The sequence below is a fragment of the Lepisosteus oculatus genome, chromosome 1 (assembly GCF_040954835.1).
Source record: "Lepisosteus oculatus isolate fLepOcu1 chromosome 1, fLepOcu1.hap2, whole genome shotgun sequence".
NCBI classification, from domain to species: domain Eukaryota; kingdom Metazoa; phylum Chordata; class Actinopteri; order Semionotiformes; family Lepisosteidae; genus Lepisosteus; species Lepisosteus oculatus.
Window position 1 is genome coordinate 20,026,241 of NC_090696.1, and position 27,958 is coordinate 20,054,198.

Genomic DNA, 27,958 nt, shown 5'->3' on the forward strand with positions numbered 1-27,958 from the left:
TCCAGGGACCCCTGCACTTTATTTTGCAGAAAGACTTACTGGTGTAGGGAGAACTGAGGGTGATCTCTGGCACTGGTGCCCCACGAAGAGGAGACAAAGGTACTCCCTGGTCTGCGCTTTGCCCTGCGTATAAATGCAAGAGCACGGTGTTAGAACGCCTTCAATCCTGTACCGTCTCCTGTCCCTGCCACACCCGATTTTTCTTCAATTCTTTGCCATCCCCCTTTTCAATCAGTTCCATTTAAGGATTTTTGCGGAGAAAGAACACAGCAGCTCTTCAGAATTGCTTTGGCAACCTAGAACTAACGTTTCAGCAGTCGGGCTTCACCTTGCCGCGGCCCCGCGCGAGCCCGGCTCGAGCCTCTCCTCTTCCGGTGTGCGCTTCACGGGGGCCGGTCACCACGGCAACGCGAACGCCACCTACCGGCTGGCGCGGGGCCGCAAATCCCCGTTAGATCTGTCGGGCCGTTTTAATGTAAGTGTAAGTTAGTACGGTATGTTCAGACGTTAAGACTGCAAAGCGATATATAAAGACGGCCATTTCCCTGCTCCATAAGATCCGTTTTGCACCATGACCATTCCATTCCCTCCACACCGCTGTTGTAATATACAGACGTGGCTCAGAGAGGGAACTGGCTTTAATGCCATGGCCGACGTATCATTCCACGACATCTGCGTCTGTTTCACGCCAAGCTACCGAGTGGTTTATACTTTTTTTTATTTCGTTTTTTCGTACCTGACTCCGCAGCTAGCGTTTCAAACCACTCCAGGCCAGCGGCCTCTATATCAGGGACGACGGCAAGAGGTGCGGGCGGAGCAGAGCGGCCGGTCTCTCTGGGCGGGAACTGAGGACGGAGCCCGTACGCCATTCCCGCGCACGAATATAAGCAAAACCACAGTTAAATATCAGAGACAGAGGCTAACGATCGGAGTCCTCTCGCCTCCGCCGCTGTGAACATCAGCAGTCAGAAAGCGCCAAACCGCGACGGCTCGCGAACCCCTCTCGAGGGCGCCGCCACGTGATCGCTGACGCCGTACACCACAGAGGCAGCCGAGAGTCTCCGAAAAATACAATGTCTTAGTAGTGTGGGGATGCTAACCCTAACCCTAGCTAGGGCTTCAACAGACCAATCCTGCAATCTGTCTCCGAAGCCCTCCAAATGCAAATGTTCTTTAAATCAAGAAGTGCACGTCTAAAACCATCAAAACCATTGAAAAACGGTCTTGGAAATTCAGTCTTCAGTAGAAAAAAGTTTTCTTACAACTTTTGATCCGACTCCGTTTTAGAATGCCGTTCCCGAGCGCTGCAAAACGCACCAAAGGCAGCCAAAATTCTCCGAAAAAAAGTCAGGTAGGAGCAAATTATCACTCCTGCGCTTTAAAGCGATGCTTAATGTTTATAATTTAATATAAGGTTAGGGGATTAGAATTCTGCGAAGAGTTCTCTCACATTTTCCACCGCCCTCTATCTAGAGAAAGGGGGATTTATGGCGTTCCCACAATATTGAGGATTTCAGGTGAAGGCGCAGGGTTTTGGTGAAAATAATTTTAACCAAAACGTATCCAAATGTAACTGATACGTGATATTGTAACGGAACAGCTACGTGGTGTCAAATTGTTTGACCAACTATATGAAACTGCAGAGATAGGTTGGAGCGTGGATCATCGCAGATCTCAATGTGACCTTAGTAGAAAGAAAATGGCACTGGGCTTAGTTCGTAATATTCCTGCTAGAGTGTGGGTATTATTCGTTGTTATTGTGAGATTCAGTGCCTGCATAAACTCTGCTTCTGTGCAGCTAACAGCACACATTAAGATGCTGGTCATTTGGCCCATCTGGCCTGCTTGGTAGTTAGTAGTTAATTGATCTGAGGATCTCATCCCAGCTGTGATAGCATGGCTGAGCTGCTTGTTCCAGGCTCCCCCCACCCATTGCGTAATGAACTGCCTCCCGCTCTCATTTTCTTGAAAGGAGCCAGGCTATTGGCCTCAGCAACTGGCTGGGCAGCTTGTTCCACACTCCCACCACCCTTTGTGCAAAGACATGCCTCTTGTCCTAATTGCAGGATCTCTCTCTCTCTCTCATCCTAGTGTTAATCCCGCATCAGCAGGGTCTGCTTGTCGGCACGCCCGTCTCCATTTGGTGGTTTGAACCAAATCTTTGAGCTGACGTTGCCATTAAATGCGACCGAGAAAATACTCCAACCGGCGCGTCGCTCCGCCTGCCGTCGGAGGATCTCTCCTCCATCTGTTTCTCAAAATAATCCAGAGTATTAGCTTCAACAACATGGCTCCTATTCTCGGTTTTAATTGTACTTCCATGTACAGTAGTTTCTGCTCGTGTCCTTCAGCTTGTGTTTATTCTGAAGACGTTTGCTGGGTTGTCTTTGTCAGCGCCCTTGAGGTTCTGGAATAACTGAATCAGGTCAAGGATCTGCCTTGTTTCTTCCCTTTAAATTCCCCAAACCCCCTTCAGATCCCCTGTCAGGTGTCTTGCGCAGAGAAACCGAAGAGATCGAGTTCCTGCATGCAGCGTGTTCTGATAGCTACAAGGATTCTGTCATTTTTTATGTTTTTTAACATCCATTGTTTTTTAATTCTTCACAGCTTCTTCGGGTCTTGGATATTGTTATCCCCCTCTTAAAAATGAAGTTGTAAGCAGATTGCCTCCCAGCTCGAACCCGAGCCTTGGCAGCCACAGCAGCGTCCCTCTTTGTAACCTCTGGTGCAGTTCGCTGGTCTCCTGCTCTGGTCTATAATGCTCTGAGCTGTGCAAGAGTTTGGAAAATCAATACGTCTATAGATGGTATGGATTAAAGTACAGTGCATTACTGACATTACTGTATGGTTGTACACTTCCTGTCCTCCCCACTCCACCACCATGTTTCCAGATTAATAACTATCAATATTTAATGCTGATCAATATAGCTGACGCATCCTGTAAGTCTCCATCCTCTCTGCCCTCTCAAAGAGTGCCCTGGTTTACAGTGCTAACAGCAGACCCAGGACAATATGTAGTTGACATATTTTCAGTTGATTGTCAATTTCATTAGGACTCAGGATGGGTAGCCTTCAGTGTTTCTGCAGAACTGGAGATTGAGGGGTTAATGATTTGTCCTTAGCAGTAGCCAGCAGGGCAGGCTTTAGTTGTAGTTTTAATAACTGTCCACAAGGTGGCACTAGGCATCGCTCCCTTTTTTGCAGATTGGACATCTCCGTTGCTGCTTCAGCACAATCTAAAAAATAAAAAGCAGAGATGCTTGTTTTGCACGCTTCATAATCTCCTCTCTGTTTCCTGGAACACAGTACCTCTCCTCTCATTCCTTCCTTCCTGCTTCCACTCTCAATATTCCAGTCAAGACCTCTACCAATGTTCCAGGACTGTCTCATTGCTTTACAGTCACTGGCTTTGAGCCCTCCAGGGAGTGCAGATTAAGGTTAGCCCCTATCCAGGTGTTGCCAGGATCGTTCTCTCTTTAAGGTAGCTGTCCCAGGAAATCTGTAATACTTCCAAGGGCATTAAATGTCCCAGATTTTTGTCGCATGCCTGATACTAAGTTTTGTGTCCCTCAGAAGCATTGTACTGTACAGTATATACACATCAGTCTCCCCTCTTCCCACATTGTCGGCTGTTCTGCTGCCCACAAGGTCTTGCAAGCCTATTTGTTAGCACAAGCACACCTTTAATACCATGCAGAGTTAGCTCTCACGTGACTGGCGGCACACAACAGCCAATGAACGGCGCCGATGACATCAGACGTAAGTCAGCGATGAACAGTTGTCGAGTACTGTACAGTATTTAGGGGCAATGGGTGCAGTAGATGAGCGCGTACACAAAGGGAGAAATGAGAAGTGAAAGAGAAGACAATGAGCACCTTGCTTTCCAGTCATGACGAAGTCAAATGACTTCAGGTTCTTTTACGGTTGGCTACTTCAAACTACTACTCAAAAAGGCTACTTCATTAAAGAAACAGTGACCTATAAAACACATCAGAGCCTGGCGAGTAGTATTACAGTTCTGCATTTAATGAAATAATTAGACTCACTTTGTAATGGATCTCAGCTGGAAGAGGAACCAGATGATACTCCTCATAAGTAAGACCTCGCAAAAAGGGTCAGACAAGCTTAATTAATGTTTAATTAGACCCTTTTACCCTCCTGCACTGATCTGAAGCTCCTGATGATTTAAAGACACCTCCATTAAGAACCAGACTTGTGGACCCCAGATCTAATCAATGTCAAAGTTCGACTGGCTCCATGGGGGTTAATGAAGAATCAGAAGAAGGGTACTTTACATTTGAAGGGAAATCCTTGTGTTCTGTTATCTGAAATTTAGGTTAAAATCAAATGTTTCTAAAATACATAGCTGATATGTTTTTTAAAAACGGTCACGTTAACCTGTGTCCCTGCCTTTGAGAATGTCTAGTTTTTAGAGTGAGCTTCTTATCTCTCAGTTACATCATGTTACATTCTGTCATTGGAATAGGTTACTGTGAAAATGCACTATATAAAAGGTTTAAAGGTGTAAAGGTTAATTGACAGTGTTGAGCTGTAGAGGGAGGTAGAGCCTGTGTCTCCATGGTGCAATCCCAGGCTCCTGTCGTGAAGATAGGGTGAAGACATGACCATTAATCTCCCACCTCAGTCTGCTTCAGGAATTGTTCTCTCCTGTGTCTGGACCCAGGCAGGCTGCCTAACTAACCAGTGTCCTCCAGAATCTCAGTCGCTTTTTAATTAGGATCCCAATCCTCGGATTGGTTGTCTTCTTAGGGAAAGCCCCGCATGCACCAGGACTGGAGCCTGGGCAGAATGTCAGCAGCAGGGTGCTGACTCACACTGCACAAACACACAGCTCACCTGGGTAAGTGCTGTGGTCTTCATCAAGCCCTGCCTCGAGAGTCTGATTGACTGCCTACTTGCTGGCAGGACTGAGGCTTAATTAAATTTCATTGAAAGAAGCCAAAATTAATATTTTTTCTCATTGTTTGTGTTCATCCACCCATCCATTCCCTATGGAAGGCAGGGTACACCCTGGACAGGATGCCAGTCCATCACAGAGGATTTAAATCAAGAGATGTAAATGATTGTACTGTGCACATTTAGAACATTGTGTACAATTTTGGTCACCATGACACAGAAATGTATTGCTGCTCTAGAGTATCCAGAGAAGAGGGACCAGATACAGTCAGATAAAGCCAGCCCAGGAGTTTTTGTAAGTTTTAACTAGGGGACACAGCCAAAACTTACATAAAGGTGCATTTAAAACTGAGAAGAGAAGGCATGTCTTTACACAAAGGGATGTAGGAGTATGGAACAGGCTGCTCAGTCATGCTATTAAAGCCAGTATCCTGGCCGCTTTCATAAAACAGGTGGATGAGATCCTCAGATCAATTAACTACTAACTACTAAACAGGCTAGATGAGCCAAATGACCTCCTTTAGGTTTTATAATCAGTTTCTAAACTGCTTAGCCCAGGTGCTGCAGTGAACATTGATAAAGATGTGCACTGGCCTGGAAACCCAAACACAGCGGAGTCTGGTTTCCTGATGCTGGCTGTGTTTTGCCTGTGATGCAGGGACAAGGAGGTATTCCATTATATAGCAGCGAAAGTCACACACTTTATAAGGCATCGTCTTGGCAATTTGCTTCAAAATGAAAAAGAACAAGGATTTCCCCAGGAATTAGAAAACATGTAAAGAACAAGACAGTTTCTTAGGCTTTTTGAGAGCTGCACACTCTCAGAATCCCACCTCTTCACTTCCTCCACACATCCACACACACACACTCACTCACTGGGAGCTCATTGATGTATTCTGTGGCCAGGGCTGTGTGTGAGCTGCTGACTCAGCCTCTCCTGCTGCATGAATTCATCTGCACTGCAGTGCTCCCTCTCTCAGTACCCCTCCACCATTTCAGAGAGTAGGGGGGAGGGGAGGCTGAAGAACAGAGGAAGAGGAGAGAGACAGGGGAGGACACACAGAGGAGGAGGGAGGAGGAAAGAGAGTAGGGACAGTGGGAGGATAGAGAGAAGAGAGGAGGAACAGGGGGAGGAGAGAGGAGAGAGAGGGTAGGGACTGGGGTGAGACAGAGAGAGGAGAGACACAGGGAGGTCAGAAAGAGGAGAGAGGAGGGACAGAGAGAGGAGAGAGAGTGGAGGGGCAGGGGGAAGAGAGAGGAGACAGGGGCTGGGAGAGGAGAGAGAGGGAAGGGACTGGGGTGAGACAGAGAGAGGAGAGAGGAGAGACACAGGGAGGTCAGAAAGAGGAGAGCGGAGGGACAGAAAGAGGAGAGAGAGTGGAGGGGCAGGGGGAGGAGAGAGGAGAGAGAGGGTAGGGACTGGGGTGAGACAGAGAGTGGAGAGGAGAGAGGAGGGACAGAGGGAGGAGAGAGAAGACAGGGGCAGGGGGAGGAGAGAGACTGAAGGGACAGGGAGGAGAGAGAGGGGAGGGGCAGGAGAGAGAGGGGAGTAGCAGGGGGAGGGGAGGGGGAAGGGGAGGAGAGAGGGGAGGGGCATGGGGAGAGGGGGGGGCAGGGGGAGGGGAGAGATGGGAGTGGCAAGGGGAGGAGAGGGGGGAGAGGGGAGACGCTGAGGACACAGAGACAGAGGAGGATGAAGAGGGGGAGGAGGGAGAGTGGAAAGAGCCCATGAAGAGGGACAGAGTGGGGGTGGATGCTGTGAGAAAGGAGGCAGGTGAATATCTAATGGGAGGGGGGTCAGCAACAAGTGGACCAGGCTCCTGGGGCAAGAGAAATGCTGATTCACAGCTGAGGCCTGGGGCACCAGTCTTGCACCTGGATTCTTCTGCTGTGCAGACATCACCTCCCCTGTTTCTGGTCCCAGTGAAAGTCACTGGCTTGACAAGTGCCCTCCCCTTGCACACAGACTGCAGTCCGGGGATATCCATCCATGTGTTTCCTATCCCCTTTATCCAGTAGAGGATCATGCGGGAACAGGAGCCTATCCCAGCAAGCAATGGGGGCAAGGCAGGGTACACTCTGAATGGGACACTAGTCCATTACAGGACACACACACTCAGACACAGCCACACTCACATCAGGGCCGATTAACCCACCAGTATGTCTGGATGTGGGTGTAAACTGGAGCACCCACTGTGCCACCTTAATGCATTCCATTGAAAAGAAGGAGGAAGAGACAAGATCAGTGTGAAATGTATGCAGTGCCCAGCAGCTGTGTGTATCCATGTTTAATAACAGGAGCCCATACCTGCCACTGCCACAAGAAACCCAAAACACAGTTCTTCCCAGCAGTTGAGCTCTCTTGTTTGATGAAACCCCTTAATTGACCTAAGAATTTTATTTGACCTCTAAAAAGGGATGTAACAGTAACTATATTCTGGAACAGAAAACGCTTTTTATGCATGTTAAGGCATAACGTGATGAGGCCAGCAGTGTTGAACCGGATTTCTTTAATCAGTTATGACAATTATAATAGACACACACACCAGACATACCGACGGGGAACAAGGCTCACCTTTTTTCACATAGTGAGGAAGGCCTGTGTCTGGGGTTTTCAAGCCTATCATTGTCTTTCTGCAGACACACTGACCCTCCCACAACCAGACTGAATACCCTGCAGACACACTGACCCCCCAGGACTGGACACCCTGCAGACACGCTGACCCCCCAGGACCAGGACTGGACACCCTGCAGACAAACTGACCCCCCAGGACCAGGACTGGACACCCTGCAGACACACTGACCCCCCAGGACCAGGACTGGACACCCTGCAGACACACTGACCACCCAGGACTGGACACCCTGCAGACACACTGACCCCCCAGGACCAGGACTAGACACCCTGCAGACACACTGACCCCCCCAGGACCAGGACTGGACACCCTGCAGACAAACTGATCCCCCAGGACCAGGACTGGACACCCTGCAGACACACTGCCCCCCCCCAGGACCAGGACTGGACACCCTGCAGACACACTGACCCCCCAGGACTGGACACCCTGTAGACACACTGACCCCCCCAGGACTGGACACCCTGCAGACACACTGACCCCATTTCAGCACTGAACCACCCCAGAAGTGGGGAGGCCTGGCATGGTAAAGTGAAGCAGTGTAACCTTTACCAAGGAAGAGCTTTAGGTCAGCCAGCAGGTAGATATTTGGTCTGCTCACTGTTTAATAACTGACCGTTCGGGTTTGTTTTGTGTAGAATCGTGTTGTTGAGTGGGCAAGAGAGAGCTCAGTTGGCAGCTCCTGTCCTAAAGGGCCAGAGGACTGCAGGCTTTACAGGTGCTTTTCCAGTTAACCACTGATTAAGCTTTAAGTAATTAAGATCAGCAGTGGGATGAAAACCACACCTTGTCCATCCCTGCTTTACATGGACAGACAGCAGGCTGTAACAAGCTGGAGGTGCGTTTGTGCCTCAGGGAAGGTCCCTTTCAGAGTTACCTTGCACCCCCTCCCCACACAGACCCTGAAGGTCACTGAGCTCCAAGCTCGTTTTTCTGCAGGAAGAAAGTAACTTTCCAGAGAACCAGACACACTGACAATTGTAATCCCTTCCTCCCTCCCTTTACTCTGGTGTAATACAAGCTCATCATGGAAACTGCACCAGTCAAGAGGCATGGGTAGAACCTTGAACTGTAAATCCCCACTCATCTTCTGCAACAGTCAGAGACAGAACAGAGAGGCAAACAATTTAGACTCAAGAGCTGAGACAGATTAAATGGCATTGTGCTACCCTATACAAAAAAACAGGTATTTATTCGGCCATAAATTTGGTCAAATTCTGTCCCAAGACAGAAAAAGGGCAATCTAGCTCCCAGCAGTCATACATTATTCAACAGTCATGTGGGGATTTGGGTTTGATGCAAAAAAAGTTTAATCTCATTTAACTCTGGTCTAATGAGAACTCAGAGGGAACTGTGTGAAACACCTTCAGTATTAGACAAAGGTCCTGATCCCATAACGAAGGTACAGACTTAAGATCCTGCGGTCTTAACAAAGGTACAGACTGCAGTATTAAATACAGATCCTGTGGTCTTAACGAGGGTACAGACTGCAGTTTAAATACAGATCCTGTGGTCTTAACGAGGGTACAGACTGCAGTATTAAATACAGATCCTGTGCCCTTAACGAGGGTACAGACTGCAGTATTAAATACAGATCCTGTGGTCTTAACGAGGGTACAGACTGCAGTATTAAATACAGATCCTGTGAACTTAACGAGGGTACAGACTGCAGTATTAAATACAGATCCTGTGGTCTTAACGAAGGTACAGACTGCAGTATTAAATACAGATCCTGTGGTCTTAACAAGGGTACAGACTGCAGTATTAAATACAGATCCTGTGGCCTTAACGAAGGTACAGACTGCAGAATTAAATACAGATCCTGTGGTCTTAACGAAGGTACAGACTGCAGTATTAAATACAGATCCTGTGGTCTTAACGAGGGTACAGACTGCAGTATTAAATACAGATCCTGTGGTCTTAACGAGGGTACAGACTGTAGTATTAAATACAGATCCTGTGGCCTTAACGAGGGTACAGACTGCAGTATTAAATACAGATCCTGTGGTCTTAACGAGGGTACAGACTGTAGTATTAAAAACAGATCCTGTGGCCTTAACAAAGGTGCAGACTGGAGTGTTAAATGTAACAGCATTTAACAGCAGTTTTGCTTAAAGCGCTTAAGTCTCACGGATATCTAAAAAAAAAACACAAGAGGAAATGTAACTTGTTTCATGCAGATGGCTCTTGATTTTGTGTATCCTAATGCAAAAGTTTGGCTTAGATTGAATGTGTCCATTCTCCCTGGACAAGGACATCTTGATTCCCAACCTGGACAGATCCACCTCAAGCAGGGCCTAATAAGCCACCTTATAAACCACTGCTTTCCTAAGATCCAAAACCGCTTCTAAAAGTGCCATAAATGGCTGCATTGGACAGATGAGAGATCATAGAGAAAGAAAAAAGAAACACTTCTTTCTACATGCCCACATTTCCTGGCAGCAATGTGGAGCAGTGGCTATAGTTTTGGATTCGTAAGGAGAAGGTTGTGAGATCAAAAACCCAGATTCAACACTGTTGATATACCTTTGAGCAAGGGAATTCACACAAATCATTCCATCTCAATATCCAGCTGTAGACTGGGTGTAAGTGTTTTATAAAATGACCAGTGAAACACATCAGTAAATTTGAGATCACGTAGGAAGTAAAAAAGAAATGTTTTCTTCCACCCAGAGTTGGTCACACTCCTGACTGGACAACGCTGGACTTATAGACTTGCTTGAGGTGCTGACCTCAGACAGCTGCAGGACTGCTGAGAGCTCTCCAGCCCCAGTACTGAGCCACCGTCTGAATCAAGAACTCGTATACTGTACCACACCTGCGACAGATGCCCCTGTTGCGGGTCAGATCTCGCCCCTCTTACAAAACGCCCTGGATATTGAAACAAGACCTCCCGCAAAATGAAAAAAGCCAAGTGGTAAGTCACAGGGCCGGGAAAGGAGACACTGCAGTTGAGAAGTCTTGGCTTGGGGCTGGGTGAGATGCACCCCCTCTTCTTTCCACTTCGTTTTGTCCAGCTCAAAGGAGAAGAGACCAAAATTTGTCGGCGGCTGGCCCCGGCCACCCAAGCAGACTGGAGCATGCACAGCTTGGGCACAGGAACCCATTCCCAGCATGGCCTGGCCCAGCATGGCAGCCTGTCTGGTCCAAGCCAGCGTCTGTCCGCAAGAACAGTGTGACAAGGAAGCAAGAGGGACGCCCTGTCCTCCCTCGTGCCTCAGCAATAAACCCCACACAAGGCGTAACTGGAAGGCTGCTTTATTAAGAAAAAAGTTCGTGCTCAAATGAAGACAATCTTTCAGAAGATCTTACTAAGAGTCCGGTGTTGGTGCAACACGTTGTATGTCTTTTCTCCTACTTTATTTTTTATTTTTTTACTTTTAGTGGCAAATGATAACAACAATGAAAAAAGCATTTTTCTGTTATTTTTCAGCGGGGAAAAAAACAAAAATAGCATTTCCATCATGCTACAAAAATAAACTAAATAGATCCAATAAAGAAATATCCATACAAAAATAAATCAACAGATGTCGTTGTAAATCAGATGAAAGCTGAAAGGCAAGCTGCTGTCTCGAAAGCCAGGTGACTGGAACACACAAGAGTGCAGAAACACATTGCATGTTAGTTTTACCATTGAGCATTTTCTCTTTGTTTCTACTCAGGCAGTATTGCGGACACCTCTAATTGTGGTCAATGTCAGGACCCCTAAGTCACATTTGTGCTCCGTATATTGGCTCCCGCGGTTTGTTGGGGTCTGAAGTTGGCGAAAAGCAGATAAAGGCACAGGCTGTTGGGGGAAAACTGTGCCAAGAGCAAGATGAACACAAGGAGGAAGCTTGCTGGCACGGAATGGGGGCAGAGGGTCAGGGCTGGGGAGTGGGTGGGTAAGCAAAGGAGTAGGATTTGGGGGGCACCAGCAGATAAAATTAGGTTTAGTGGGTCCAGGTGGGTGATTTTTTTATTTTGAGGGGGAGGAGGAGATGACATCACGTACAAAAGCTGTGCAAAATAGTGCAATTCTCGCGGGCGGGGGCTAGGGGGGTGTCCCATTAACTGGCCCGTGCAGGGACAAACAGATGATGAGTCGGGTGCACTGCACGTGAGAAAGCACCAACGCCTTTGTCTGCAGGGCCTCTTCCTCTCCGACGCAGGGTGGGGATGAGGGGAAGGTGTTCATACAGACTTTTTTTCGTTTCCCCTCTATAGTGTTGGACAGTGTCTCACAATAAGATGACGAAAAAAATGAACAGATGTGACCAGGGCATCAGCTGGAAGCCATTCTATTTTTAATTATCAGAGTAATACTAGTACTGTAGTAGTAATATTTTTTATTTCTGTATTTACAAAAAACGCATGCTGATAAAATAAAAATATATTACATTATTTATAGCAGTCTCTTAAAAAGTTCATCCTTAACTTTTCAGCGTTTTTTTTGTGCCGTTTACAATATAGCCTGCACTGTACATATATTTAGTTTTATGTTGCTTATGGACGAATGTGTTTTTACACGCTGTGTCCCAGATGGGCACGGGAAAGTCAGACGGCGTTTGGAACGGTTCTTCGTTAGTTTATTTGGTACAAATTAATGAGCAACACTAGTTTGGAGACGTCATGCAACAGCTGGATCAAAGAACTCCAGAGCCGCCACGCCCCCCGGCCGGAAGTGGGCAGTTTTTCCGATTGGCACGCCACAGGAAGTGCAGCCGAAAGCTCTCGTGAGCATTTGTCCATACAAAACATGGAAGACACGGCCAGGTACTCTGTATTTGGCATCATCCCTCCAGAGTTTTCGAGAGAACCCATTATAAAAATATCACAGATTGTACTAGTTATAACCCGAGAGCTCTGTAGCTTACGCTGACCAGCACAGACACAGGCTCTCACAAAACAGCTTCTCCAGGTGCTTCTGGAGGAGTCTTGGGAGTCAAAACTCTAATTTTGGCAATTTATCCCTTCTATCACTCCTTTATGCCAGATCCATTTTCTCCCTTCCTTCGTGTCTAAAAGCACACAACTCCAGTGCTGGGGCTGTTGCATACGCTACCAAACCCACTTGGAATTGTCTTCAAACTAGTTCTGGCTTGCAAGGCACTGGCTGACACTGAACCTCTTTAATCACTCCTGGAAGAATGACCATGACTTTTTTGTGCCCTCATGCACTCACACATTGAGATCTGCTGTTGGGACCCTCAGTGCAGGCCAGCACCCATTGATGAGCTTCACAAGCAGGCATGAAAAATCTGCTATTTGGCCCTTTGTTTCTTCATTTCCCAACAGGAAGACTGGGAAAAAAAGCCTCCTGTTCAACCTTCCATGGAAGGAGCTGTAAGATTGCATTGTGTATTGCATTGTTCTCTTGAAGCAAGAATAACCCAACCTGCCCCTTTCTCTCCCAAACTCGGGATTGATTTCCTGGAGCCCATCCAGGAGCCTCATGTCCAGCTACTGCATGACGACACCAGGAGACGAGGAATCGGATGGCAATTGGCTTTTCCTCCATCTCCTCCGATCCGTATCTTCACAAGCCTGCTTTCCACTCTGACAAACCTGTGCTCTCCCTCTTCTTCTCCTTTTGACATTTGTACGGTCCTGTTATTTTCTTTTTGCCGAAATGCTTCAAGATTAAAACCAACCGCGACTGTAAATAAAAATGAAATTGCACTGAAAGGACACCATGGCTACTGAAGCATAGAATCCGGCGCGGCGTCCAGGTTACGACACTGCCAGACTGGGATCTGGATGGGCACAGCGGGTGGGGGTGGGGTGGGGAGCAATGTGAAATAAACACGAGAGCAGGAAAGGAGTAGACAAAAAACAGGCAACAGCTCCTGCTCACAGCACGCACATCCCGGCACTGTTGCCTTACTCCAGCCTGACTGCAGCACCTTGGAAGAGGGTAAAACAAAAACATCAGCAGCGCCCTCCCCTCGAACCCCTGCCCCAGCACCAGCTGAGGGCCTCCTCTCAAACAGCAACAACCAGGAGACAGACAGACCTCAGGTCAAAAGTCAGCAAAACATCATATTGCAGGATACAAATGAGCAGTTTCTAAAGCCCAGGGTGTCTGTTGTACAGGGTTTGCTTTGCCTTTTTACTTTGTCGTTTCCTCATCAACATACAACACCAATCAACCCCCCTCCCTCTCCCCCTCCCCCAACCCCCCCGGCTGCTTCCCCCATTCACAAAATCCAGAGCAGCGAAATCTTGGTACTTGTCTTTTTTGTCATTTTTTGTTTTTTTTAATGTGCCACAATGTTGGTATACTCAAACATCAGAACATCAGCTACTGAATGATTACAACCTCCTCTTACTGCAAAAACTCTAATGAGGCTTTGAATGAAAGATCTGTAAGTTGGATATTATTTGTGAAGGGCAGGATATATATTAGGTTCTTCCCCCAATATCGTGTATTATTATAATAATTGATATTTTTTTACTATATTTCTTAATTTTTTTCAGTGGACAGCCTCAAACTTATGGTCAAGCCACTGTTGTGGTCTGCATATTAGTGTCTTGTGGATTATGGTTACTCATGCATGATTCCTGATTAAAGCATGCCTCCATGCAAGTCATTTCTATGCATTGAACGAGCACAATTAGTTTTTTTTGGAAATCGGTCTGAGCAAGTCCCCTTCAGCCCAAGTCAAAACCCTGATTGACCCCCCCTTTCCCAATCAATGTGAAAGCCCATGTAGAAAATTTCTTTTGTAATTTTTTTATGCAGGTATAACAAAGATACGATGAGAAGACTTGTGACATGGGCTAAATGTTAAATGTTTTTTTCTGTTTTTGTTTTTTTTGCCACTCAAATAATGTAAAGATGCAATAATATTCACCAGGGACAAACAAACCCCCTTTTTGAGATAGTTCTGGGTTCTCGTTTTTCGTCCTATGTGGTTCCTTTTACCGTTTTCCCCGACGCATGAGGAAAACGAGATAGATAAAATCCTTCAGACTTGCTTTGGAAGTTTACTGTACGTGCCCCCCTCCCCCCACCGGCAGCTCCGTTTCCTTTGGGAAAATCCCAGATTGGATTGTTTTTTTTCCCCCCTGCCTCTCCCTCGTTTTTGCCACGCGGCGCAATCCCAATTCCCACGGGCAATCGGGAGTCCTGTTTCATTCTCATCTCTTCCCCGTTTCTCTCCTGCGATTTCCCCCCCGAGAAAAATGCAGTCCGCCGTCAGCTGAGGCGAGGATTTCCTCTCCCGTTCCCGTCGCATTAGAATCGGTTTCAAAACCTCAAGTCTTGATGCAACAATGTCACACAGTAAGCTGATTATGTTTGGTTTAAATCGAGTTAAGTGTCTTCAAAGCTGTAAGAAACGGGGCTGCTTCTTCTGCATTGATACATCGGTGAAGTCTGTAAACAATTTTGTGTGGGTTTCGTTACTTGCAAATGAAATAATCTGTACATTTGATTTGCTTGTTTGAAAGTTTCATCTAATTTTGCTTTATTATTGTTATTAGTAGTAGTATTTTATTATTAGATCCTAACACTTAGATTCCCTGACATCTTTTTGGTTTCTGCCCTTCTCTTTCCTGCCCCGCCCCTCGTGCTCCTCCTGTTTCTCCTTGTCGGGTTTCGTCACGCTGTCGTAGGAGGGGAGGGATGCAGTGGAGGGCGTGCCCTCCTTCTCTTGATTGGTCCCCCCGTTCTCCAGCTTGTTTGTCCCCGGCCCTCGCTTGCACACAAAGCCCCGCTTCACCAGGTAGCGCCGGTAGGCGCGCTGGATGACGATGGCCGACACCTCTTCCTGCTTGCGCCGCAGCGTGGTGGTGATCGGCTCGTACGACACCTTGGAGGGGTTGGACGCCACAAAGCGCTCCTCCATCTGCTGCCGCAGGATGTCCAGCTCCCCGCTGTCGCCCAAAACACGTTTTGTGAAGGCGAACAGGATGTCCAGGCAGTGGATGCGGTCCCCACTGACCATAGGCAGGTCCATGGCGATCAGCTCAATGGTGTTGGGCTTGGGCACCCTCAGCGGGTGCTCTAGGGTGTCCGCAAAGTCCGAGAGTTTGGCGTAGGCGATGAACTGCGAGGCGTCGGGGTCGAACTTCTCCCAGATCTCGTAGAAGGTCTCAAAGTCATCCTCGCTCAGTGGCTCGGCGCTCTCCTCTGTGGCCACGCTGAAGTTCTCCAGGATGATGGCGATGTACATGTTGACCACGATGAGGAAGGAGATGATGATGTACATGACGAAGAAGAAGATGCCCACCGAAGGGTTGCCACAATCCCCCCGGACCTGGCTGCCCGGGTGCTCCTTGTCCAGAGTGCAGTCGGGGGGCCGGTTCAGGATAGGCAGCAGGAGGCCGTCCCAGCCTGCGGAGGTGGTGATCATGAACAGGCAGATCATGCTGTTGCCGAAGGTCTCGAAGTTGAACATGTCATCGATGCCACCTCCCTTCTTCACATAGGCGAAGTTGGACATGCCGAAGATGGAGAAAATAAACATGACGAGGAAGAGAAGGAGGCCGATGTTGAACAGGGCTGGCAGGGACATCATCAGAGCGAACAGCAGAGTCCTGATCCCCTTGGCCCCCTTGATCAAGCGAAGGATACGGCCAATTCGGGCCAGTCGGATCACCCTGAACAGCGTAGGGGAGACAAAGTACTTCTCGATCAGGTCCGCCAGGAACATCCCTGCAAAGATGGGGGTAAGAGAGTGAAGGACAGTTAGAGAGTCACTTTAATCACACTGCAAATCTTGTGCTATAATCAGTGCCCACTACAAACATGGACACAGAAAAAGAACAAGTTAATTCAGTACTGAAAAGTAGTCTTGCTACCTTCCAGTGTGGAATTAACCTTTACTTGTTCCTTTGCAGCTAACACACGCTGACAGAGCTTTCCACTCAATCCCCAAGCAAAGGAAGTGCATGGAAACAAACGATTTCATCTATGATGTACATTCTACTTATATACAGAAAAAAGGGCTTACAGACTAAAGGACACACATGTTCATGTGTTTTTCTCTTTCAGGTGTTCTGGTTTCCTTGCACAGTCCAAAGACATGCTGGTAGTTTCAATGGGAAAATTGATTGTATCTGTGTGACCTGTGATGGACTGGCGTCCTGTCCAGATTGTTTCCTGCCTTGTGCCTGCTGCATGCTGAGATAGGTTCTGGATCCCCTGCAATTTTGTACTAGGTAGCTGATAGAAAATGGATAAATCGAAGATCTTTAAATAGAAATAGGGGCATGGTTTTTGAGTCCATAATCATGTGTGATGACAAGGTCCAGAGAGGAGTGTGTTTTACCACGAGTGACTTTTGTTTTTAGGAAGTAAAGTTATTTTGCCTTTAATTAGGGTTGGATTACGCTGCTGGCACTGGGGAGCAGCATGATGTCACAGAAAGAGATGGGCAAGGGTGGGTAAATTAGCGTGACAGTGCTCCTCACCCACAATGGATAGAATGACCACCACAACATCGAAGATGTTCCAGCCAATGGTGAAGTAGTAGTGCCTGAGAGCGAAGAGCTTGAGAACAAACTCCGTGGTGAAGATAATGATGAAGATGAAGTTGATCCAGTAGAGGATGTTCTCCATCTCCTTGCTCTGGTCGTCCGTCTCCACCATCATGGTGACCATGTTGAGGCAGATGAGAATCATGATGGAGATGTCGAAGACCTGCTGCGTGACGAAGTCAAACACCATCCCCTGGATCTTGTTCTGGGAGGTGGGGTAGTGGGGGGGAAGAGCACAAGAAGAAAAGATGGTGACGTCAAGACCTTTCATTGTCAATTTCATCTTTCCCATTCTGCAGGCCATGGGTTAACTGAATCATTCATTGATTTAACTGCTCTTAAAGACAGCTGTTTCCAAGTCTAGCCACTGAAGAGCAGTTAATGAGCAGTTAAACCTGGTCCATTAGAGATCTCCCCCAACACCTAATCCAGAGGGCCATCAAACCTGATCCTGGATAGCCCCAACCCAGCAGGTGTTATAGACCATTATCAGATCACTATATTGTAAAGACATGGACATTTTTAAATACAATTAAGCATATGATTTGTAAAATTAATTTAAACATGACTGTGGACCAAAATCTGAGTATCCTAAAGCCATTAAGGACCAGAGTTCACTAAAATGAACAGATCACTTCTTTACTTCAGGTTCAATCAGAAACTGTTGACCTACAAAACCAACTGGACTGGGGTTCCCCAGGAAAGTCTTATTGAAGGTCTTGTTGAGGACCCAGACTGAATCAGATCTTTAGTACAAGCTCATACTACACCCATCGCCCACCACCTTGCACTCCTTGTTCTTCTCTGCTCTGTGGCTCCTTGGGATTAAATCCCTAATCACAGGGCAGTCACTGTGGTCCATGTGGGGTGAGTGCAGAGGAGCACCTTTTAACAAACACAGCTGAAGTGAGCTGGGGAGCGTAGAGTGCGTATGCCGTTTGTGTTACTTGTGTTCTGTTCACTATGTTTAATTATTAAGAAAAGTAGTGTTATAATGAAACCTGAAGTTGGGGGTGGGGTCACAGCAGCAGGGACATACCAGAGGTCTGGGGATGGGTTTCTGTGGCTTCTTGGACCCCAGCTTCTTCATGGCATTGTAGTATTTCTTTTGCTCTTCAGTCATGAAAATATCCTGGCCCCCAAAGTATAGGAGAAATCAGAGGAAACTGGTTATAATCTTATACTCCCTTGGTGCTAATGGAGAAACTATCATCAAATTGACCTGGAGGTGACCAAGCTGTGTTTTCTCAACTCCCTGGCTCATAATATACTGTATGATGCCCAAATGCCTAGATCCTCCCCCACAGCAAGGACCACATTACATGAAACCTATGACTGGTCCACCAATGCCAGAAGCTAATGGCAGGTTCCCATTGGATAAATGCAAGAAGCTATCAACCAATGAGCTGTGTTTTGACTTAATCTGCAGTTTGTGGAGAAAATTTGCAGCTTTGGTCCCTTGGCTTGTGCTTCTCCTTTTCCTTTTTCTGCCAGTTCCCTTCTACTACAGCCTGTGTGCACAGTGGGCTCCTGCTGCCCTGCTCCTTGTACTTTGGACTTTCACATCCAGCTAGGAGTTAAGGAAGCACAGAGGGGTGTGGTAGTCTGGAACAAGCTGCCCAGCCAAGTGTTTGAAGCCGATATTTCTGCTTCATTCAAGAAATGGCAGGATGAGATTCTGGGATCAAATAATTACTTATTACCAATCAGGCCAGATGGGCTGAATGGCCTCCTCTCATCAGTAACCTATAAGGATTCTGTCAACTCTGTGGTGATCATTACATAAGAAGTGCAGTCCATGTGCCCCAAAGCCTGATTGCTTTTAGAAAATCGACAGAATCACAGAATGGGAGAAGGGAACTCCTACTGGCTACTCAGGGCCTGAGATTGCTGATGTCCAATGAACGCACAGCTTTATAGCGCTGCTTTCTGCAACACTGCAATAAAGCCTTATAACAGGGGGAGGAAAAGAAAGCAAGGCTTATCTTTTTCTTCTGCTGGTTGAAGTTGTCGATGATGACACCGATGAAGAGGTTCAGGGTGAAGAAGGAGCCAAAGATGATGAAGATGACAAAGTAGATGTACATGTAGATGTTGTCTTCGTAGATGGGCTGCTCCTCCACCTGTGGACAAGAAAGGAAACACTGTGAGCAACCGGGTCTGCTTTCACCATACAGCTTAGTACTGCAGGAAGCCCTTTCCTCTCACAACCCCTTATGAGGGTATCCTCTGCCACCTGATGAGCCCAAGTGTGCAGCTCAAGCATAGCTACTTAAAAGGTTTTGCTTAACTGGCCACTAACCCAACACTGATGCAAAATCTCAGGAATGAATCCTTATTTCACAAGTCATAAGAAACTTCTAATCCAGTTGTCTCCAGTCCTGGTCCTGGGTGGTCAGTGTGTCTATGGGGTGTCCAGTCCTGGTCATGGGGGGTCAGTGAGTCTACAGGGTGTCCAGTCCTGGTGCTTGGGGGTCAGTGAGTCTGCAGGGTTGTCCGGTCCTCATCCTGAGGGGTCAGTGTATCCTCAAGGCACCCTGCAGACACACTGACCCCCCAGGGCCAGGACTGGACACCCAGCGGACACACTGACCCCCCCAGGACCAGGACTGGACACCCAGCGGACACATACCAGCCCTGCAGGACAGGGTTGCCCCAGTCTTGGTCAAGTATTCCGTGACAGAAAGGAAAAAGAATTTGTAACACTTCTTACCTTCCTGGAATCCACTGCTGCATACATGATGTCCATCCACCCTTTAAAAGTAGCCTGTCAGGGAAACACAAGCAGGAGTTAATGTCGGTGGCACTGTGGCTAAGGATCTGTGCCTGTGACTGGAAGGTTGACGGCCTTTATGTTATTATTTAATCATTGTTTTCATTGAACAAGCAGATTTTCACTCTTCCAAGCTGGGTTCCTGTAAAAAAATGCAGATATTCATTTTCTTCTCTAATCTTCTTGAATGAGGATGTTACTTTTTATTACAATTCATTTTTTATAATAAAGGCTATAAACTAATGTTTATTAGTTTACAGGTATAAACTAATGTTTGTGCATTTGCAAATAACTGCATTAAGGTAGCTACTGTACCATAAATAAGAAGGATATCTCATATAGAAGGGAGTAATAAAATACTGGTAACACCTAAAAACTGGTTATTGCTTTCCCACCTATTGTTTATGCATCGGTTAATGACTTTAAGCACATTACTCAAATAATTAACCAGGAATGACTAGTTATTGTTTTCATACTTAGGTACTGATCTGTGCTGTATTTTAGGTCTGGGTGTTAAACATATCATTTGTGAGTTCTGGAACCAGAGATCACAACATGGGAAGTAATAGGAATTTATTTTCCGTTATATAAGTTATCGCCTTACAAGCAATTTTCAAGGATCAAACTGAGCTTGTATAGTGAGGGATTACTAAAGGAGTGGGGTACAGAGGTGGGGAGCTCTCACCACTTGCAGCAGAGCCAGGTAGCCGGCTCCCACATTGTCGAAGTTGATCTTGACGTTCTTCCACCGCACCTCAGTGAAGTTCTGTTGAATGAGGTTCTCGCACTCTGTTTTGTTGTTGACCGTCTTGAAATCGAAGTATTCCTCAGCGGTCTCATTGTAGCAGTAGTAGTACTTTCCCGCAAACAAGTTGACCCCCATGATACTGAAAATCAGCCAAAAGATGAGGCAAACCAGCAACACATTCATAATGGAAGGGATGGCACCCACCAGTGCGTTGACTACCACCTAAACCAGACGGAGAGAGACAGGGCAGCACAGCGTCAGACACAGCCAGACTTGGGACACCCCCCCCATTCACACCACAGTGGAGAACAGCTACATACCCGTATGCACTCTGCACTTCACTGCACCCCCTTCATTACAGGCCTATTAAAGTAGGATCATCACTCCTAAACACGCAGGACTGCTTATAGTTCAACCAGTGCCCCCTGTTGCACCACCCCTGATCATTCAATGCAGCATTGGCATTAAGCTCAGGAAAGCTGTTTTAATGCTTAGAAGAAGCAGTCTGTAGAGAAGGAGAAGGTTCACCATCGGAATACCGAAGGGCAGGATTCCTCGCACTGGCTCAAGGATCTCATTCCAGATCCGAGTCTGCATGACCACAGCGCTGCCTCTAGAGGCTTCAGATCATGCATGCTGTCGGCGCCCTGCCTGGTGCAGTCTTGGGGAGGAACTATAAGGAGTAAGGAGTGTTCTCCAGGATCGCCAGTACCAGGTGGCGGGAGCACAGATCCTGGCTGGTGTCCCAGGTAAACCTCCGAGCACCTGAGCCACACAGCTCTGATGACAGTCCTACACTCGAACCCAGGTAGTCTACCTGTTTATTAGCTCTTTTGGTTACTGGTTGCTACACTGCAGTGAAGGAGGGACCTCCCACCCTCCCAGACTCCAGTCTTTTCCCGGAATCAAATTCAGCCAAATTTGTTTTCCCCTGCTGGCTCGGATAAAATCGTCTCCTGTACCTGCTCGGCTCTACGCACGAAACAGACACCCAGTCTCCACAAAACATGGGAAGCGAAAGCCTTGCGGGAATCACTTCTGCCATATCGTTTTCGGTCCTCCGATTCCTAAATCGGGCTGCGGTCTGCCTCTCCTTACACACAGAGCCGCCGAAGGGAGTGAATCTCCCTGTTTGTTCATGGGAGGGGGGTGTGAAACCAATGTCATTCGATCATACCTGTATGTAGCCCCCACCCCTTCCAACCACCCCTTCCCACTTCAAACACTGCAATGGAAAGCAGAAGCAATTTGAGAGGTTCTGACCCCCACGCCCACCTCCCACCATCCCTGCACTCTCCCCTTCCCTCTGACACAGGTAGCAATGACTTCGGTGGACAGTGGACTGCTCAGTATTAGTACTTATGCAGGCCGATCAACAGCTCTCAGGCAGACAGCTGAGCATGCGTGTCTTTTGCAGGCCCAATACCATAAAGCCATATTCCCCCCCCCGCCCCCATTCAAGGTAGGAGGCGTACTGGAGCAGGACTTGGTTGGGGATTCTCTGAGCATTTGAAACAGGTCAGTTTCTTTTTATTTTGAATATCTGAAGCCACTGGAGTTAAAAAAAGTTTCAGCAGCTCAAAAAGATTTTAAAAGCAGCCTCCTGGCAACAATGATGTTGCCAGATATGCAGATCTAAAGCCATAATTTGGGGGGGGGGGGTTGTAAAACCCTCAGGGGCATTTAGACTGAAAGAGCAACATAGCTCAGATTCAAATTCTGCCAGGTCAGCTCCCCTGCTATCTGGAGGACCAGTGTCTCACAGTTGGAATGATATTGGAAGCTCCTTTTCTCCTTGCTTGGAACAGGCGATACACTTGAGAAAAGAGCTTTTTCTACAAGTTGTTCATTCCTTAAGTACAGCTGTGGACCAACAGGCAGAATTTCTACAGAAATTAACAACCTCTTCTCTATTGCAAAGAGAGCCCAGCTCTTACTGGAGTGCAATCTAGCCATATTAGAAGTCACAATTAAAAACTATATATACACACTATATATATAGTTAAATATATATTAAAAAGAGGGGAAAATGGCTTTAAAAAGTGCATAATGTGCATCGGCGATTGAATAATTCATGCGTGTTACATGGCTTTGTTGTGCTATCTCAAGGAGAGTACCAAATACCCCTGCAAACTCAATGGATTAACAAAGAGCAATACGTCTCCTTTCAGCAGAACAGAGGACAATATCCTGAAGCATGTTTTTGAGACCCTCTCCGCATCACCTTCAGTTTACAGAAAGCTCGAACCTAAACTTTGGCTGGCTCAGTGGAGCATGAGTTATGTATGTAGCTATGTATGTGTATTATGTGAGTGCCTGAGTCCTGTCCTGTGTTTGTAGGACAGTATGGTGTCAGTGGGAGTCCTGTCCTGTGTTTGAAAGTCAAGGGGGTGTCAGTGTGAGTCCTGTCCTGTGTTTGAAAGTCAAGGGGGTGTCAGTGGGAGTCCTGTCCTGTGTTTGAAAGTCAAGGGGGTGTCAGTGTGAGTCCTGTCCTGTGTTTGAAAGAAAGTATGGTGTCAGTGAGAGTCCTGTCCTGTGTTTGAAGGACAGTATTCTGTCAGTGTGAGTCCTGTCCTGTGTTTGAAGGACAGTATTCTGTCAGTGTGAGTCCTGTCCTGTGTTTGTAGGACAGTATGGTGTCAGTTTGAGTCCTGCCCTGTGTTTGAAGGACAGTATGCTGTCAGTTGGAGTCCTGTCCTGTGTTTGAAAGTTAGAGGGGTGTCAGTGTGAGTCCTGTCCTGTGTTTGAAAGTCGGGGGGGTGTCAGTGCTCTTAGCGAGTCCTGTTTCACGCTCATGAGAGAGGAGGGCAGTTCACCATGCTGATTTCAGGACACTGGGAACACTGGAGCCCTGACAGTAAAAAAATGGGGCCCAGCTAGCTGAAATGGGCAGGAGTGACCTTCCCCACAAATCAAATGTAGCAGGGTACTTTGGACATGGGGAGATTACAAACCAAAAAGAATAATAATTAAATATACATTTCTATCCTAACAGAATTAAAAGGTTCATCTATTAAGTAAACCATTCGGGAATTTCTCTTTAGGCAACATACATATTACTACAGGCAAACAATCAGGCACCTTCTTACAACAACTGTCACATAAATGTCGACCCACTGGGGTGGCAACTGGGAAACTGCACTTTGCACCTTTTCTGCGGGAGCACAAGCACTTCAGAAGCCCAGGTCAGCCCAGTAGTCACACCTGGATGCATGCACTCAGAAAAATAAATTAATTGTGCAGAGATGCCTTTCCAGAAGAACTGAAGGAAGATCCGCAATGGGGAAAATCCAGAGAACCACTTTGGCTTTCAATGGTAATAAAATAGCTACGCAAGGTCTCCCATGGAAGTTGTATTTCAAGAACTGCAGCTGTACAGATATACACATAACTTGTTCCTGAGCATTTCCAAAGGTCAGAAATAATAAGCTTCTCCTAGCTAATTTAGCAGTTTTGCTGGCAAGATTGAAAAAAAAAGTCATAACCAAAAATTTCACAGCTGCAAAGTGGCAATGTCATGACATGTGCAAGATCAAATTTCCCCACGATAAATAATTTTGCTAATGTAACCTAAAGGGTCGGGCTTCAGCACAAAATAGTACTGGTTATATTTTTTCCAAGCAAAAAATACCGTTATATGACTTGGGCCTTTGTGTTTGCACTAATTTGCTTATTTTAACCTGTTTAATGCACCAAGCACATGGACATAAATGGGGAAACTGGTTCCATCTTGATTGTTTGGCTGCTATTAGCTAAAGAATCCCAAAACTCCACCAAGCTGCTTCTTAAATGAATCCATTGAATCCTCTTCAAGGGCACAGCAAGTGAGCTGATTCCAGACTCCCAGCACCCTTTGTGTAAGGTCTTCGATTTCCTGTCCCGAGTATTCCAAAAGTTCATTTCCACTTGTGTCCTAATAGGGTTGCTCATCGTGAAAAGGTTTCTGTATTTGACCTGGCTAGCATCCTTCAAGATTTTGAATGCCTGAATCAAGGCCCCATGAAATCTTCTGCACTCCAGATGAATACAATTCTGCTCCATATATATGTTTGAGTTTAACAAAGTCTTTAGGGATCAGGATGTAGACTCCAACATTCGCCTTTGTTTTGTCTGTACAGAAGAAATGTCCTTTAGCCAGCCTCAGTGAGCACTTAGCAATTCAAAACTCTTCTGCTTCTGGAGCAAACACCACAGTTGCCCCTTTTGTTTTAAGACATGTTTCTGCTATTGTGATCAAATGAAGGGATTGGAGGGTGTTTCAGATTTTGGAATTTCACCGATAGTCTTCACCTAAAATGCAGAAACTCCCCTGACCTCTGACAAAGCAAGTAGCAGGTGTCAATGGCAGTTTGAACAATAGTCAGTGAGCATGATATTACAGAATTCTAGCCAAATGATTCAAGCTGTAGAGGAACATGCCTACATTTTTGGACCAAGGATAAGCTGTGCCATCAGAGCCCTGTGTCCTCAGTGTCCTGTCTGCAGCACCAGTCTACAGAGCGTTCCTGAACAGAGACCTGTCATTGGAATGTGATCGATAAACTACCTTAAGCAGTGCCTTTAAAAGCCAACATTTTAAAGCCTCTGTCTGAAAGTGACAGCTTTCGCTCTATAAAATAGTGTGCTCTCAATTAAGTGATTCATTTTTAGACTTGAATTTAAAAAATCTAGATCCCACAAAAACAAAACAAAAAATAAATGGAAAAATTCAGCAAAGGAACTGTCTTGTCAAGCTGTTTCTTAAACCAAACGTTTTTAATAGCCCTTCTGAACCCCTCACTAGACCTCCTTCACCCTCTTGCTACAGACAAGGGTTCAGTCGGGGAACCTTTCACACTTTTAAGTTCTTTTCAAACCCCCAAAGAATGACAACACTGTTTCAACTCTTCCACCAACCTCACCCTGGCAAGGTCGCTGTAAAAAAGAACCCCAAAACAACAGAAAATGGCCCCAAAACATAACTTTCCTTCATGTGAATCTCTAACTAGATCAAGGTCTTCAGCAGACAACATGAACTGAAAACCATGATCCTGACTGTGAAAACATATAAGATTACACAAATGTAATAATCTTTCTTTTTAGAGCTGAAGTGTTTCCGTAGCTGAAGAATGTAACTGGCAATCGAGAGGTTTAGCCTGTCTTGACACCTGTTGGCAGTGTCAAATGTATCTGTACACATGTATCTGATCTACATAATGGACATTAGATTATGGCTGTTAATTAATCAACCCTTTAAGTCATCCTGTGGCCCAGTGTTCAGAGGAAAGCACTGTTGCCTTGCAGCTCCAGGGCTTAGGGTTCAATTCCATAGTTGTACCTTATATTATATATCATAACGTGCTATATAATTAATCTTGGCTGTTGAGTGGTATGGCCTGTCTCAGGACTTGCTGGGAGTGTGGGTGCATCCTTACGCTGGCCAGGCATCCCCAGTTTGTAATCAAAAGTCCCCATGACCCCCCTTTTTCTGAACGACAGTGAGGCCAGGGGCTCTCTCACCCAGTGCCCGCGGGATTGAGGAAGCCTTTTGAACAGTGACAGTGAACTTCAGGTTCTTTTCTTTATCTAAACCATCAGAAAGGATGGCTCATCCTAGGATAGCTGCCATTCCATAGAAACTGACCTATGTGCAAGGATAAACTGGTCATATTGATGAAAAAATATCTCAATGAGACAATGGAGCTGTGATCCAACATCCATCAAATCCATCATCAGAGTATGGCTCTTCTGGATGAGGGTCATATTTATCTGAACTTCTCCTTGGACGCAGAGGGCACAAGATGCAATTAGGAACACTCGGCCCTCACCCTCACCACAGTGCAATGTGGAAAGGACAGTAGAGAGTAGTCAGTCAAGCCTTGCCTAATTGCACATCTTTGGGAGGACACCCAGAGAAAGAGCACCCAAAGAAAACCCACACAACCTCAGGGAGAGCATGTAAATTCCACACATACAGGCATCCTAGGCCAGAATTTAACCTAGGACCATGCAGCTATGAGGCAGCAGTGCTTTCCTTCAAACCACTGTGCCACAGGATATGAGGTAAAGGGTTAATTAGCTAACAGCTACAATCTTGTCAAACATGTTAAACATATGCAATAACCTTGCAAATGTACATCTTACAGCATCAAAGTATATAATTGAGTTAAAACTAGTTTTGTCATTTTTTGAGAGGGGGAGATTAATCATTTCATCGTGTCAAAAAAGTCCCACAGAACCCAGACAGTTGTGTCACCTGCCTAAACACCCCTAGGCCAGCTCCCCTCCTGAACCTTTAAGGAGATCAAAATCAGCCCTGCTCTTCTGGGAAAATGAAACAAACTCTTGTCTCAAAGACACAAGATTTTGCTTCCATTTCAATGCAAAGCACCTTTAACGCAAAGCAAGAATGTGCTCTTAGGAAGCAGCAGTAGCTCTTGTTATTTTTCCATTAATGTAGAAAGAAAATATTGCCTTGGTAGCAGACAGCCTGAAGATCTCCTAAGCCTCCGCATCTTTAATAATAAAAAAGCCTTAAAACAACTGTTTTGTTCTTAACTGCTTTTGTTCTAAACCTCTTAACAGCTGAGGATGACTGTGTCCAAAATGCACAGCTAATTGCACAGACAGAATAACCCAACGCAGTGGAAAATAGCAGCTCATCCAGGAAGCTTAGGAGATCATTCTCTATCCAAACTCCACAGCAGAGAGGAGGGTTTGGCGTGGTAATATTTTCAAACCCCTATCCAGATCCTGGGCGAACAACAAAGTTTTATGCTCTTCAGTGCAGCAGGGCGGCTCAGCGGATCTGCTGGGCCCTGTGCAAGCTTGTGGCTGGCGTGGAAGGTGACGGGACAGGGAGGGGGTGGGGGTGGAGGAGGAGGAGGAGGGAAACGTGGGGCGCCGCACACTGCTGCAGCAAGTGGGGGAGGGTGGGGGGAGGGGGCGAAGGGGAGAGGGGAGAAGCTCAAGAACTATGAGACGTGGCACCAGTCCTGCCACAGGACTAGAGTGAGAACGACCAGACACAAGCAGATTACGAAACAGGGGACATCAAGTCCATACGGGCCCACATGGGATAGCATAAGACAGGACAGGATAGGATAAATTAAGATAGGATAAGGAGGGCTATTCCTTTGGGAATCGGAGGTAGGAATCAGAATGCTTTAACCTTTGAAGGATAGTGTTTGAAAAAACAAATAATTCTAGTTTGCTACTAGTTTGGTTTGACTTACGAATGTAAGGAACCAACTGCTCAAAAAGCAATGCATGTTGGGTATGAATTTTTTTAATTCATTTTGTGATGCTCCTTCAAAGGACAAGATGTCTTCCCTCTGCTGGAGCTCCTGAACAGTCAGAATTGGATTACATGTGCTTGACTGGTGGTGCAGCCATTGGCTTTTCTGTTGGCCTGTCTGATCGTAGATCTTTGCAACTGGTGGTTCT

At 46.5% G+C, this 27,958-nt stretch overlaps 1 protein-coding gene and 1 long non-coding RNA gene across 9 annotated transcripts in view; one reads left to right on the forward strand and one right to left on the reverse strand.

Moving 5' to 3' along the window:
- The first annotated feature begins 1,145 nt into the window (after nt 1–1,145).
- LOC107077024 (uncharacterized) lies at nt 1,146–10,305 on the forward strand. Its single transcript, XR_001478153.2, has 3 exons — nt 1,146–1,351; nt 4,771–4,861; nt 10,221–10,305. It is a non-coding gene; the product is annotated as an uncharacterized lncRNA (long non-coding RNA).
- Nucleotides 10,306–13,749: 3,444 nt separating this feature from the next.
- The window catches only part of LOC102698474 (sodium channel protein type 8 subunit alpha), a 98,057-nt gene continuing 83,848 nt past the window's right edge, over nt 13,750–27,958 (reverse strand). For all 8 annotated transcript variants that reach the window (XM_069187081.1, XM_069187104.1, XM_069187079.1 and 5 more), the window contains 6 exons: nt 20,471–20,755; nt 19,726–19,779; nt 18,998–19,135; nt 18,052–18,156; nt 16,947–17,217; nt 13,750–16,188 (listed from right to left, as the gene is read on the reverse strand). In XM_069187081.1, the coding sequence (XP_069043182.1) occupies nt 15,038–16,188; nt 16,947–17,217; nt 18,052–18,156; nt 18,998–19,135; nt 19,726–19,779; nt 20,471–20,755 (2,004 nt within the window). In that variant the 3' untranslated portion in view covers nt 13,750–15,037. The remainder of the gene's footprint in view (nt 16,189–16,946; nt 17,218–18,051; nt 18,157–18,997; nt 19,136–19,725; nt 19,780–20,470; nt 20,756–27,958) is intronic.